The sequence below is a fragment of the Anthonomus grandis genome, chromosome 1 (genome assembly GCF_022605725.1).
Source record: "Anthonomus grandis grandis chromosome 1, icAntGran1.3, whole genome shotgun sequence".
NCBI classification, from domain to species: domain Eukaryota; kingdom Metazoa; phylum Arthropoda; class Insecta; order Coleoptera; family Curculionidae; genus Anthonomus; species Anthonomus grandis.
In genome coordinates, this window is record NC_065546.1 from 38,521,288 (window position 1) to 38,537,489 (window position 16,202).

The 16,202-nt window shown below is 31.9% G+C and overlaps 1 protein-coding gene across 1 annotated transcript; it reads right to left on the reverse strand.

The window, feature by feature from the left end:
• Positions 1-1,480: 1,480 nt before the first annotated feature.
• On the reverse strand, positions 1,481-9,837 carry LOC126741661 (amyloid protein-binding protein 2). The gene is made up of 6 exons (XM_050448190.1): positions 9,554-9,837; positions 9,151-9,503; positions 8,926-9,094; positions 2,847-2,902; positions 2,455-2,790; positions 1,481-2,395 (listed from the first exon to the last, which is right to left on the reverse strand). Exons 1-6 carry the CDS (start codon positions 9,692-9,694, stop codon positions 1,645-1,647), a joined length of 1,806 nt encoding a protein of 601 aa, XP_050304147.1. The 5' UTR covers positions 9,695-9,837; the 3' UTR covers positions 1,481-1,644.
• Positions 9,838-16,202: the final 6,365 nt, after the last annotated feature.

Here is a 16,202-nt window from a genome sequence, read left to right on the forward strand (position 1 = left end):
ACTAGTGTTGCGTACATCTTTTCATTATATTACCCCGCATATAAAAATCAAGGGAAGTCAGATCTGGCGATCTCGCCGGCCAATCGCATGGTCTCATATGCTTAAACCTCCTATCTTCAAAAATGACGTACAGTCCTCTACAAATTTGGCAGAATTTAATGGTTCATCATAAATTAAAAATTTTAGTTGATTATCTTTTAAATACATTGAAATTATTTTTTTTTAACCCAATTTCTTATGTCGCTATTGGAAAATTTTGCTTCGTTGATCCAAATTATTTTTCTTAGAAAGTCAGCATCTTCATCAATAAGGATCAAAATGTTTTCACAGAATTCTACCCTTCTGTGGTTTCAAAGGCTGAACTTTATGATTGCCTAAGATCTTTTTTAATTGAATAATATACTGAGAGGTTTTTAATCCTCCGAGCAATTTTTTTTGACTATTTCAGCTATAAAAAATCTATTAAAATAGGCGCTAATAGAGATGTTGACTACGAAGTAAAGTTCACTTTACAAATATCACTTAGCCTTTAGTAGTACAGTAATTTTTATAAGGTATCCTCACTAAACAAAATGAGTAACTTTACAGAAATAGTTGACTAAATTAATAAATAATGTAAGTACTTTAGTGATATGGAAAAGTAATTTTATTCTTTTAGTAAAGCCAAACCAGCTCTTCTAAATAATTAGTTTTTGAAGCTAGTATACTTGATTTTTGGTTTAGGCAAACTCTTATTCGTCTCCTACAAAGTATATTACTAATCTGCAATATTTTTTTGTTGCAAGTCAGTTGTTTACTATACTGGTTTTGCTGTTTTGTAAGATCCAAAAATTATAACTGCTCTATATGACCACCACCATTAGTAATTCAATTTAGATAATCTCGTCAAATTTTGTGTATAAATTGTCTCATCTTAATTTTAGTTAATATCATGTATAACAGAATTTGTTTTTTAGTCAACGTCAACGACTCAAAACACGCGTTGGTACTAAAATAATAATCAATATATTTCAATACTGTACCAAGTCGAGTTGTTACCTAATAGAAATAAGGCAAATATTAATTTAGAGTCGCTGCATATTTGGACGCCGCCATATTTGAAATCGAGTACAAAATATGACTTGTTTCACTATATTAATTGATAAAGTATTCTATTCTGATAGCGATATATGTAAATTACAATTGCACTTCTTTGAAAAACCCACATCTTTTTAAAGATTATTTTCAAACAAAAAGAGAGTTATGCTTCAAACTAATCTAAAAAATTTTATGTGCAAATGCCACTTATCACGATTTTGATATGATTTTTTACTTTTTTAAATAATACTGCAGTAGTATCTTAAAAACTGGAATATAAAATCTTTAAATATAAATTTCCAACATTTTAAATAGTTCCAAAAAATCATTGACACGCCCATATGTTATATACATTATGCAGGTATGATATGGTAGACATGACTCCCTAAAAAATACAAATACATTATTTCGGTAAAAGTTTGTTTATTAACGTATACATCTGTTAAAAAATAAAAAATATTCTTGTTAAAAACTAAAAACTAATCAACAGCCCGATATCGGTTTTCGCCCTATACTAACCACACATGCGCATACACACTAAAATGACTAGAAAATAATTCACATTTTTTACAAAACGTTTTCTCTTTGATTTTCCTTCGCTTGGCGGAATTGGTTGACCAAAGTGGCCCTGGATAATTCCACTTGGCGTTGCTCCTCTTCGATTTCAAAAAAAATCTTTAAAATCTCCTTTGGTTCCATTAGGGTGCGGTTATGTACCACCGGACCGATATTCGAACGCAATTCCCTCCATTCCCGGAACTTGCGATTGTAAAAAAGGGCGTTTTCCGGCTCCACTAATCGGTTATAAACGTTTATAAGCCCACGATAATCGTATTCCAGGCCGGAGTAAGCTGGGCCGAAGAGACGTATGTTGATTTCGATCGAACGCAAGTAAAGTCGTTCTGCTTCAATGTATTTCTTCATATGGTAGTTGTAAAGTGATGCCAAATGGCCGATACTTAAACCCACTTCATAATCGTAAGGACCCAACAGTTGTTGTTTGATTTCGATGGCTTTTAAGTGCATTTGTTCTGCGCGCTCGAATTGTTTCATAGTTTGGTATAAACGACCCAAATTCCCGTAATGTTTGGCAGTTTGAACGTGGGTAATCCCAAAGAATTCTTGGCTTAAACTCAAGGCACTGATGTGCAATTTCTCCGCTATTGTTAAGAGCTTTTGTTGCGCCTCTGCTTGGGACCGGTCGTCTAGAGCGATTTCTTCCAATATCAGGGCTTGCACTCGTTTTACTGAGGCTAAAAGTAAGTGGTCCTTTGGCAATATTTTTTCCATGATTTTTATAGAATTTTCGGCGTTTTCCCTATAAAAAAAATAACAAACAGTAAAGCAACCACTGAAACGTCAAATTAAAACCCTTACTTGGCCTGCCAAAAATTCCCTGAACTATACTCATTAACATACAAGGAATAAGCTAAGTCTTCATGTGCCAAAGCGATTTGAATGTTATTGCTATCAAACACCTCAATTCTTTGTTTCAGAGCCTCTTCATACACTGAAACGCTCTCGCTTACGGCATCAGAGTTTAACAAAAAGAATCCATAGTCCATTAAAATGTTGGAAAATGTTGGCAGTCGTTTTTGGTTATGCAGCATCTCGCCCAAGTTCTTGGCTTGGGTTATCAGGAGGTCGGCCTGCATGAATTTACGTTTTATCACACAGGCCTTAGAAGATTGTCTGAGCACCTCTAAAATGGTTCTAAAAATTAATTATTACAATGAATTTGGTTTTATTGCGTTTTAGATGGTGTATACCTGTTTGGAAGGCCTGTAGGTAGAAGCTTCAGTCCCTTAATAGCCCACTCATATGACTAAAATATAAATTACAATTGAATGGTTAGTTTTGCTGAGTAAATAGATCAGTTTGGATAAGAAAGGTGGCCCAATTTTTGCATTATCTATGTAAATGATACTTTATTTATTTAGGTTATAGATCGCATTATACTGTAAATTTGGCAAATTAAATGAATTTAGTTGAAAACCTTTGTGTAAGTATGTATGTACAATATATACAGGTGGGATTCTAACCGGAAAAAATTCGGTAGCGTTTAAAAAAAAACAAAAAAAAAGCAAAAACCAGTTTTCTAAAGTTTTTTGCGGACTTCAAAAACATTTAAATGACATGTTTTTTACAAAGGAAATTGACGGTGTACTTTTCCTTTTGAAGCAAAACCCTTGACTTAAAATTAAAAAAAAAAACGGTTTAGACGTATGAATATTAAAAACACAATCTCGAGACGTTAAATGCGTATTTAACGTCTCGAGATGGTGAAGGTGATTTTGAAGGTGATTAATCGCTATAAAATGTTTGCTTGTGATGGTTGCAAAACTCAATTATATAAAAATGAAGTGCTATTGGTATTGATAAATGAATCTGAATATGGTACACCTTAAGTCAAAATGGCACTTGAAATTCTATTGCGACAAATCTACCAAGGGTGAGTCATTTTCTCTGTACCAAACACTGATTGAGAAAAAACAATAACCTATTGAAGCTAAAGAAAAGATTCTCAGTTTTCTGAAAAAACAAATAAGGATTATAATTGTTACAAATAATGGAGATGTTAGGGAAGCTTCATAATACACAGATCGAGAGCATGGAGACCTTTTCTGGGGTGGCAAGAGAAGGAAAATCGAAATCTCTTGTTCTTATGCACCCTATTGTTGAGCAGGATCGCATCTTAATCAAAAAAGAGATCAGGCATAACATAGATCCTTCTCAAATTAAAGTTTCGAAGTTTAGGCAAATTAAAAGAGGTGGTGCTATTCGGATAATAACCAGGTTGAAGATCTTTGTTCACAATTGGAAAAGCAATTGTTGTAATTGAAATTACACTGTGAAGGTAAAACCAAAAATTAAAAAGAGTTAATATTCACAAGAACGATGTTAGATGACTAAAAAGATTCTGATATAATAATGGATTAAATTGTTAAGTGGAATGACTTATTTGCTGTAGAAAATTTTCATATGAATGTTTTAAAAAAATCGACAAATAATTTAAAAAATATTTATATTTACAACAAAGTTATTTGCTCAAAGTGTTGGAACTGGAAATCAGTCTTATAAAGAATGTAGGTCTGAAAAAATTATAGAATGAAAAAAAAAATAAGATCTAAAAGTCAAATTAAAACTTAGATGTTAGTCACAAAGCCTTAAGTCGAACTGAACTTATGTAACTTGACTGCAAACGTCTCGTCAAACATGATTTCCATAACTGGTTACAATTTTTATCGAAAAGATAGGTCTACATGCTGAGGTGAGGCTGTAGGATTTTTTATTAAATCTCACATAAAGTATAACATAAACTACCAATATCTTTCCGATAGCAAAAGTTAAACCTCTGTAGTTTTTTCAGGAGTATCCCATGGTCCACACAATCAAACGCCTTACTCAAGTCGCAAAATATAACAGTGCTGAATTGTATACCATGAAAGGATTCCAAAATGCGGGACACCAGGTCAAGAATGCCAAGAGTTGAGGTCCAGTCCTTTCTGAAACCAAACTGTGATCCAGAGAAATAGTTGTTACTTTCAAATAAATTTGTAATTTGCAAAGCTATGGCCTTTTCTACTATTTTAGAGATACTTGGGAGCAATGCAACCGGCCTATAGTTCTCAGGATCGTCAATTTCTCCTATTTTTATCCTAATTTTTAAATATAGGTAGATTCTAGTTCAGTACAAATAAATATTTATTCCACTAAATCTAATCTAAACATCCGTCTCCTTTTTCAGATGATATCTAACAGCGCGTACAAATTGGTAAATTTTGTTTTTTGTTGAAATATCTAGAGTACCACAAGGGTCTATAATTGGGCAACTTTTGTTACTTATGTACGGTTTTGGCATATTTCAGGTTAACAGGTTTTGCATTATTTTAACCCCAATCAACCAGCAGAAGTTGAAACATCCCTTAAATCTATAAATGATTAATCAAGTGAACATAACTTAGGAGATAAATCGTGACACACAGAAGTGCGTGTATTTTGCGCAGAAAACCGATGTGCTAGAACATAGGTTGCTCTTAAAACTGGGTTATACAAATGCAAAGAACTTACTGACTTATCATTGATACTGACTTAAGGTTCAGGTATAATGTAAGGAGGTTGCTTCAAAAAAGTCATGTGATAATTAAAGTTATCTATGCTAACAGATTTATTTTTGGACTTTAAAATTAGGAAAAAAACTCTGCGAATCTCTCTGGTGGAGGATATGGGAGGATAACTAATATTTTAAGATATGTAAATAACAAATAACAAATTGTAATTGAAAAAATTATGGACCAGGTTACACAATACAGTGAACGACTCGGACTACACGAACAAAACAAAATTACTCTTTTTCTCCAAGGTTCATGTAACCGAAACGGTTTTTATCAATGGCAGAAATATCGAATAGGTATCATTTTTCAAATATCTTAGATCGGAAACGGAAGATCTTTTTAGAATAGAGCAAGCTAGCAAAATATTTACCAGAGTAAAGCAGTTTTTCACCATCAGCCTTATCTCATGAATTCACCGAGTTACAAATGAAGAGGTTTTAAGAGAAATGGAAAAGGCAGAAGAGTTTTTAAAAATCATTAGAGAGAAAACAATCACTCTTTGTTAGAAGATGGTTCGGGTGCACTTCAACTGAGATTTTCATTTTGACAATGTCAGCCATATGGATCATCAACCTTTGTGAAGACAAGACGGAATAAATAAGAAGAACTGTATTGAAAATGGAATGACGGAAGAATCTATTTCCACTAAGATGGTGGACTTCCTCATTATGCTGCTAATGTTCGATAATCTGTTGAATAATTTCTTCCGCAATAGATAGATTGAACGGAGATGGATATCCAAAAAGGCACCTAATCACACTACATCATATTTTTACATTTAGCGTTACTATAAAGATAGGAGGAAAGAGGAAACAGAGGAAAGCAAATTTAATTTGCCGTAAGAATGTTTGAATAAGTTAATAAATAGAATGTTATCATCCTTTAGGGCTTTGTCAAAAAGTAAATGGTTATTAGGTTGAACAGGTGCTTAAGTAGAGTAAATTAAGTGGAAGACTAGTTAAAGTGGAACACAATGCGCTATCGGAATCTGAAAAACTAACTATTGATTCAGGATGAGAAAGTTAAGCAGGTTAACGTTAAAATGACGCATACTGTTAAAGGTATTAACAATAAAAAGTTTAAAAGATCATTTGAACAACAAATAAACGGGACAGGTATAACTCATTTCAACACCTCATAATTTAGTAACTCTACAGCTGAATATAAATGGAAAACCAAGTGCATAAATAATAAATAATATTTGGGTAACATAGGAGCTTTTAAGCTTCATTAAAGAGCGAAATCGATTATATAAAGATATATACGTAAAAATTGTAATAACATGAAGATGAAAAATTAATTTCGAAATCTAGAAAATGAAATAGTGAGTAAAATTAAATCACTTAAAAATATCCATTTTAGAAAAGGTTCCGATACAAAAAAATCATCGTCATTGGTCAGTAATAAATCATTTATTAAATAGAAATAAAGAGATAAATTTAAACAATAATATAGTCTCGGATTCACAGGAAATTGCATAAGATTCTTTATATTATTACATGTAACACTTCCAATTTTAATAAAGTTATCTATTAATCATGAATAATCTTTGCACTTTGGGTCCTAGTTTTCTTAGAATTCTTACAAAACAATATGTTTACTTTTGGAGATTTTCCTGATGAGTTAAAAGTCACTAAAATTACTCGGGATTTGTAGGTCAAGTTCTTAAGATTTCATGAAATTCATTAGTTTAATAAGTACCTTTTCAAAAGTAAAAGAATGGGCATTAAAACGACGAATGATGGGTTTTACAAATAAATATGTGCACATGGATAATATAAATATGTATATATATATATATATATATGAAATTTATAATATATATAAATTTCATATGATGGGTTCATGGATTATCCAGCCATGTATGATTCTATATGTATGGGTTCTTAAAAAATGGTAAAAAGCTAAGTGCGATGATGGTTTTTGTTCATGAAATAAGGAACCAACTAGAAAATAAGAGAATGGTAAGTGTCTTCATTGAGTTAAAAAAGGCTCTTAACGTCGTTAGCTGGTTAGCGTCATCGTGCAAGAAAATTGCATAATAAGATTCAGAAGGCCTATTTATAATATTCTAAAATCTTATTTATATAATAGACAATTATACAATAGCATTGAAGTGACCGTTGAGTCATGGTGTTCCAGAGGATTTTGTTCTTGGGCCACTATTGTAATCACTTTATGTGCTCAATATTAGGTGTGTTTATTTGAGTGATTGATATTTTGCATTTGCAAGTGTGACACAGTTTTGGTGTATAGTGATAATGAGCTCTAAAGCCTGGAGCGTGTCGTTAATACAGATCTTGAAAAATATTCCAAATAATTACTGCATAAGAAACTTATAATTACTATTTTAAAAACACTTATTTTTTAAAGAAAATATTAATTTTTCCAGAGATCTGGTTATAAAAAATTATATTTTATATAAATGAAAGCTGGAATACAAGGGAACACATAATGCAGGTAACTGTTAAAATTGTTTCAATGCTAGCTGATATATACAGAGTTTAAGACCATTTAACATTTAAGTAAGGTCTATATATTTACAACATTTACAATGTTTCAGTATATTTCAAAGTTGAGATATATATTTCCTGTCACATACCGTTCAGATACCTTTTCCCTGCATATGGGGTTCATGTGATCAGGTAAATTTCAATAAAATACAGATATTGTAAAACAAGATTCTGAAGGCATTATTTAAAATTGATTGCTGTGCCAACACTGTGGAATATGCAGGAGGTTGGGTGTCTTAACACTGAAAAATTTACTTATATTTGAACAAAGTAAATATATGTTTAAACCAACTAATTAAATTCAAAAATCAAATATAAAAGTCATCATTTCTGAAAATATTCATGGACATACTAGGACACAAATTACATCTACTGGGATAATAATATTAGGTCTAATGTAGGTGTAATGTAGCTTATCAAGCCACAACAGTATATAATAGTTTACTAGAAGTCATTAACCACATGGACTCAATTGAAAAATTATCAGAAGACTTTTAAAATATTTTTCAGAATAAGTAGATAACATATTTTTGTTGCTTGTATATTTGAAAATCTTTAAATGGTGTTTATTTAAATTGTATGTGTGAAGATGAAATTGATTTAACTTTTCTTATAAATTATATTACTTTTTAGTTTTGTCAACATTGAACTTTGTAAACTATGAATGTTTATAAACCCTTGATATCAGATGGCAGAAAAATGAAAATTCACTTCAAAAAAATATGTGGACAAAGTCCTAAACTCACCAGACCTCTTGTAGGGTCACTTAGGTCATATTTTAGCCTTCAATCACTTCTCATCTTCTTTTGTTTATCTTCTCAAGATAAACAAAATATGACTTTAAAGCTGGGCTATATTGTTTTGAAGTTTCATAATTAATTTTAATTTAATTTGAAGAGAAAAGAACACCATTAATTTTAAAAATCATTTAAAAAATTAAGCACAGTAAGGTCGTGATTATTTTAGAGGTATTGTAAAAAAAACTTATACATTTATACATTTTAAAGCCACCAAAAAGTATGGCTGTAAAGTTTAATACCCAATAAAATAGGCAGTTTTAATTTGTCCACCAAATTCATCACAATACTCAATCAAAATGTAATTTTTTATATCTAAAGAGTAAATGCCACACAAAAAATAAGAAATTTTAGTATTTTTATATAAATATAAGGAAACCTTTCAACTTTATTTACTATTTGATACTCTACAAGTACACCTACCTCATCAAAGTTACTTCTAACAAAATGGTAAGTGGAAAAGGTGCAATAAACACCTGCAAGTGATGGTACTAAATGAATTTCCTCCAGTTTCCTTATGATATTTTGTGCTTCATTAAATGTTTGTGCTGCCTTTGAAAATTCACAATACAAAGACTCTGCATTCAGTTTCCTGCAAAAAGATCATGAATATCATAGCTGTACAAATCCATCAAGAGGATGTCTTACAATCGATAACACTCGAGTAACTGCAACAGTGCATTATCCATATTCTTCTCTTTAATAAATTGTTCTGTGATATTTAAAAATTTAATACTGTAAAGGTACCACCCTCCATCATTCATAAAACTACCAATTTGAAGTCCTAGATCTATAAGATCAATGTTGGTTTTATTACTGTTAGATGATAAGGCTTGAAAGGTGCTTAAGAGGTTTTTTGATAAGTTTTCATCATGGTTTAAGAGAGCTTGATAGCAACAAATTAAAAAATGCCTTTTGCCTTTAACATACAGTAGCCTGTTGAATATGTCTAAGTTGCTAAACTCTTTGGCAAGAAAGCAGAGCCTTCTCTCTTGAAAAAGCTAAAATTGGCATATTAGGCAGGCGTTTATGGTATCAATTTATAACTTACTCGTTCATAAAAGTCACAAAGAGCAGTATTAGGCAACAATCTAAAATCGTTCTTGCACGTTGAACACATGGAGGTCGTACATTTTGTCACCAGGGCGTTCAGGCAAATGTTGTAAAGCGTTGGGGCAGATTTAACTTCCATTTTTGTAAAATTTAAAAGGCAAAATTGGTTAAGACTAGTTGTAACTGACAACCATCATACTAATCATAAGATTTTCGTGATGATTTATTATTGAGGAACAGGTTTTGCGATATATATTATATTGTGTTTGTTGATATAAAAAAAGGTGACAGCGGTCAGGTGATTTTGACAACTGATATGTCAAGTGTGTCACAATCATGTGTTTTTAACCAGCGTTGCCAGATTGTTAGCAAAGTCTGGTTTTTAATTTGACATTGTTTTTAGTAAATAAAATTAATCAGTCATTGCCTTTGTTTCAAAATTAATTAGATAAACATTTTATATCATAAATATTAATACGCTTATCTTTGGTAACATGCACCAGAACGCGTAAAGGAAATGCAATGTGTGGCTTTTTTGCCTTATCATCAATACCACAATAATATTCCTTCTATTTATGGTTATACAGGGATGCTCAAGAAAAATATAATTTAAAATAGCGCTTCGGTTTTTTTCTAGGAAGCAAATACTATTTTTATGTATTTAACAGATTTACCATAAAATGAAAAAAATCATATTAAAAATTACCACGGGCAACAACAAAAAATATACGTACATTTATAAAAATATATAAGGTTCTTACAAATTTTACAAAGTTTTGATAACTAATATGATTAATATCTACACTCTACTATTACTCTCTTTTGAATTGTATTGTAAATCCTATCCATATTAAATAGGGTCAATGCCAACTGACGATGGATCTTGGACTACGTCAGGTAGGAATATAAGAGGTAAGATTTCTACTGCCATAAGAACTACTTGATCAGATCGAGGCTTATAATTTACTGTAATTTACTCCAAATCCATAAACTTATATGTAATTTGTATTTATACATCTCCTCTAGGTGACTGCAGCGAATTCTTTTTAAAATTAGAGGCACTTTTATTTGAAATTCCATCGGCGGCTTACGTAGTTCTTACAGGAGACTTTAATAATAACTTTAATGATAAAAATTCTGTCTTTACTCTGCGCCTCGATCATCTAATGGGGGCATATAAAATACATATGCATGTAAAAGATTCTACTCGCATAACACAGTCATTAAGCTCCACTATTGACTATATTTGTTCTAATTTTCCATATGACTCCGTGGAGTGTACAGTCGCAAATTGCTTTGTATTTATAAGCTTTGTATTTAATTGCTTTGTATTTATATTGCAATGCTTTATCAGACCATGAGTTTATACTATGTAAAATAGCAAATACACAAAAGGAATGTAGTGTATCTGCACAGCGATATGGTCGAATTTTTGGTATTAATAACTTTAATAAGTTTCGTCAACTTTCAGCTCTTGAGTCCTGGAATTCTATTTTCGACTTATCTTCCTTTCACACAAAAATTGTTAAGCTCTTTGATGCTTCCTTCCCAATGATTAAAATCAAACCGAAATCCAAACCTATAAAATCTTGGTTCACGAGGGGCTTGAAAGTACCTTCAAGAAATCTGAGATCTCTTCACACAATAAGAAAGTTCACTGACTCTCCAGTTGTTCATAACTATTTCAATTCTTACCGAGCCTTGTATCGTCATCTGATAAGAATCTCTAAGCAAACTTACTACTCCAACCGTTTAAGTAGTTCATCTAACAAATATAAGGAGAGTTGGAAAATTATTAATGATATTCGTCACAATTGTGGTAAGCAGTCAAGACAATGCCCTGAAGTCTCTCCCAATGATTTAAACATTTTTTTTTTCTAATATAATAATAATAATAATAATAATAATAATAATAATATTAATAATAAATGTCTTTTATTATTCAAATTCATTACAAACTTGATACAAAAAAAAAAAACAAAGTACCTGAACCTGGCGCAGTCTAGCTTTATATAGCTACTCCACTGAACCAGATCAGGGTGTATTTGAAGTATATAAACCAACATTATAACAACATGTTATATGTAAAGAAATATTCCCAATTATAATATAACACAAAAAAAATTTTTCTTCTTCTATAAAAAACAGCAAATTTGATACATATTAAACAGTAAGAGAATTGTTTTGAATATTCATAAGAACAATTTTATATTTCCTTCTAAATTTATCTGCACGAAGGTCAACAAATTCTGCAGGTATTTTATTGTAGCACTGAACAGCATTGTAAGAAAACGATCGCTGAAACATAGCACTCATATGGACCGGCATAATTAACTTATTTCTAGCTCTAGCATTTACCCTGTGTACATTTGCTCTAAACAACAATCTATTCCTTATAGTCGCAGGTGCCTTTGGGCTGCTAATGATTTTTATCAAAAAAGTGGAAAAATGAAGAATTCTACGATTGTCCATTTTAAGCCAGTTAATTGTTTTAAAATATTGCGAAATATGATCATACTTACGTAAGCCATAAACCAATCTGATACAGGCATTTTGAATTTTTTGTATGCGCATTTTACAATCATTATCTAAGCAAAAACCATAAACATAATCACAGTAGTTAAAATTAGAGAGCACCATGGCCTCACATAGGCTGCGTTTAAGACTTAGATTAAGAATATCACTATTACTATATAAGAGTTTTAAAGCTGCAAACGATTTTTGAACAATTTTTTTACACATCAACATGCTCCCTGAATCTCAACTTACTGTCCATCACAGTGCCTAAATTTTTGGCAGTTTCAACAACCGAAAGCTTAGAGCCCTCTACATGAACATTTATTACACTTTTAATATTTGTAATTTTATTTGTATTTCCAAAAACCATAAAACAACAGACTTTGAGGAATTTAATTTTAAATTATGTTTTTTAGATAATTGATTTATTATATTTAAGTCGTTGTTTATACCAATCTCCGTTTCTTTAAGATTATCAGGTTTGAAAGTTGTATATATCTGCGTATCATCAGCAAACGCTTGCACCAACAAATTTTTAAGGACTTAAGAATGTCTGCTGTATATACAAGGAAAAGCAGAGGTCCCAGGACAGATCCCTGGGGCACTCCAGACAAAATGTGAGCCTGATTAGAATAAGAATTATTTGTAAATATTGTCTGAAATCTATTATTCAAATAAGACTCAATTAACTGTATAGACTCCATTGAAAAGCCATAATATTTAAACTTAGCTAGTAAAAGGGCATGATTTATTGTATCGAACGCCTTAGAGAAATCTAAAAGCACCAGAACAGCAATCTGTTGCTTATCAATAGCGTTTATTATATTATCCAGTACGTTTAGTAGAGCTACAGAGGTACCAAAGTTCTCCCTAAAGCCACATTGCGTAGCCAGAATAATGTCATTATCAATAAAATAACAAACCATCTGATGATAAAGTACCTTTTTAAATATTTTTTGAAAGTACTGGAAGTATACTTATAACGCGCAAGTCGTTATAATTTTCTGGGCTAGCAACTTTTGATAAGGGTTTACCAATCGAAATTTTCCATTGATCGAGGAAATAGTGAGCTTCTATACAACAATTTATTATGTGGCATATGTACTTATCAATAAAGGGGCTACAATACCTTAACATTTTTGGTGAAATCTGATCCACACCAATCGCATTAGACTTAATACTATTTAAAATTCTACTTACATCTTCAACAGTTGCAAGATTAAGTGTGAAATGCAGGCTATTATCAAAAACACCATTATTATAACACTGAATTTCTTCATCACAATTCACAGAATTTTTAAGAAATGGAGAAAAAAAGATGTTAATTTGATTTGGATCAGACAGGTGTTCCGGAATATTGCTATTATTTTTATCTCTACAAATGTTAAACTTTTTTAATGACGACCAAAGCTGACGTTTATTTTTTTCGTTACACAACAGATTAAGGTGCTTCTTTTTTTCTCTTCTAATTGTAGCCAGAGTATGATTTCTCAGAAATTTTTAATTTTCCCAATCTTGTATATCCCTTGTTGCCTTGAATTTCCTTAATGCCTCATTGCGTTGTTTTTGGAAAAGAAGTACCTCAGATGTTAGCCAAGGAGCTTTAGGTTTAGTAATTCTTGCTTTTTTAAAAGGAGCATGTTTATTAAAAATTGTTTGAATTAAATTAATAAAAATTACTAGCTTACTATCGATATTATTTTAATATAAAATGCTATCCCATGGTAGTAAATATAAATCCTGCAAAAAAAGTTGGTTATTAAAGTTTTTAAAGCACCTGTACTCAATTAGTTTAGGAACTATGGGTACCCTGTTTAAATTTAGCTCACAGAAAACCAAGTTGTGATCTGAGATGTTGTCTGCGCAAATGACCCCTTTATTATGTATCAGAGACATATTAGACACAAATATTGCATCAAGAAGGGTGCTGCAAGTAGCCGAGACTCTGGTTGGGTCTTCAATTATTTGAGTGAGATTATAATTTTCAAATAATGATGTAAGGGAATTACTTAAATTTAAAAGATTAATATTAAAGTTAAGAGTAGGGGGCTTATAAAAACCACCAAAAGCATAATTTTTATTTTTGATTTTTATTTTTAAGAAAAGAAGTTCCAATTGAGCATTAATATTAAAGTCAAATGAAACAACATTAACTTTATACTTGTCTCTTACATAAGCCGCCACGCCCCCGCCTCTACCCTGACGTCTATTGCTCTACAACTTCAGCAAAATTTGAACCCTTCAGTGGATCTTCTTTCCTTTATGCCAGCCATTCATGTTCCAAATTCCTTTTTCTTTATACCTACAAACGTAAAAGAACTAAGGATATTCTGTATACTGAAAAAAATAAAAATTCAACTGGAGAAGACAACCTTTCAGCTAAGATTTTTCTCAACCTTCCAGAAACGGCGCTAAAGGCACTGGTTGACGCAATTAAACTTTCCTGGAGCAAAGGGATATCTTACCTAAAATCAGCTAAAATTATCCCAATTCACAAGGGTGGAGCTCTTGATAATCCTTCCAACTTTCGTCATATCTCTCTCTTGTCTACGCTATCAAAGGTAATCGAAAAACTGGTTAAAAATCAAATAATGTCCTTTTTAAAGTCCAAAAACATCCTCACCAGACTTCAATTTGGCTTCCGTGAAAATACCAGTACCAATGATGCCATGTTTAATTTTTTTCATGAGCTTTACTTCCAGATAAATGATGGTGGAGTTTCGGCGGCAGTTTTTTTGTGATTTGTCGAAGGCTTTCGATTGTGTCTGCCATAGGATTCTGCCGCGGAAGCTTCATCATTATGGATTTTGGGGAGTTTCATCTTCTTGGTTTGCTTCCTATCTGCAAGATCGGCAACAACGAGTGCTTGTAGGATCTAAGTACTCTGATTACCATCCTATCACCCTGGGAGTTCCTCAGGGTTCAGTTTTGCGACCTATACATCTTACCAATCTTAATGTACGGGGGAAATTTACTCTATTTGCTGATGATGCCACACTTCTCTGGCACAGCCCAGACACAGATACTCTGCGAACTACATTAGCAACTGATCTTCAGGCAGTAAATCTCTGGTTTGAATCAAACTTGCTGTCACTAAATCCTCATAAAACCAAATTATTGTGTTTTAAGTGTGCTCTAAACCACGTGCCTTTTTCTAATTCAGTAGTTCAGCAGTTTGATAATACAAAATTTTTGGATATATTCATTGACAGAGAACTCAGATTTGAAGAGCATATCCTGGGTACTTGCAAAAAGGGGTCTGCAGGTTGTTTTGCAGTCACTACCCTGGAGTTTGACATGGAGTTTGGAAGATCTGTATATTTTTCATTAATTGAATCCCACCTTAGGTATGCCATTTGCTTCTAGGGTAATGCAGCTGCCTACCTTCTTTAAATGCTGCTTGTTTTACAGAAGCGTGCTGTACATTACATCTGTGGGGCTAAACCAAGAGATTCCTGTCGCCCATTATCTGTTAGGCTGGGCATACACACTGTCTTCTCCCTCTACATTCAGGAAGTGGCCTGCATACTTTTTGCAAATCGCTTTAAATTTATAACCCCAAATCCAAGATACTTAACGCGTCAAGTGAACGATCTAAATCTTCCAATCCCCTCCTCCACATTAACTAAAAAATCTATTTTCTACGAGGGAATCGAAAATTTCAATCGTTTACCAGGTGGAATCAGGGAGGCAACATGTATTGACACTTTTAAACGTAAATTGAAAATACTTTTGACCGAAAAATGTTACTATTTACTGGATGAATACTACGTCGACACATTCTAATTTTCCCTAAGTGTAAGTTTACAGTATTTGAATTTTATTTGATTTGTTAGTATGGTTAGAATTCTTTGCTGTCTTATACTTGAGGGGATAATTATGGAATTTAATTTACTTTTTATGTTTTTTTTTCTGCTGTTCTTATGTATTGTTTTCTGATGTTTGTTTTAGAATTCGAGTGTGTATGGGGTGTAGTGGTTAAGTTTAGTGGTAGTAATTTAAGGTAGCTTTGTTTAGAACAATTTTTCTTTGTTAATAACAATAAAGCATTTTTTTTTTATGGGAGCCAGGGGGCTTTATAAAAGACAACAACCATTTACGGAACAAATTGGGTACATTCAGTCATTACA

Bases quoted from the DNA above. Each gene is read 5' to 3' on its own strand.
- LOC126741661 (XM_050448190.1), bottom strand. From the start codon at position 9,694: ATGGAAGTTAAATCTGCCCCAACGCTTTACAACATTTGCCTGAACGCC. The intron at 9,095-9,150 runs GTAAGACATCCT...ATCTTTTTGCAG, and splicing joins TTACTCGAGTGTTATCGATT to GAAACTGAATGCAGAGTCTT. The intron at 2,791-2,846 runs GTATACACCATC...ATTAATTTTTAG, and splicing joins CCTACAGGCCTTCCAAACAG to AACCATTTTAGAGGTGCTCA.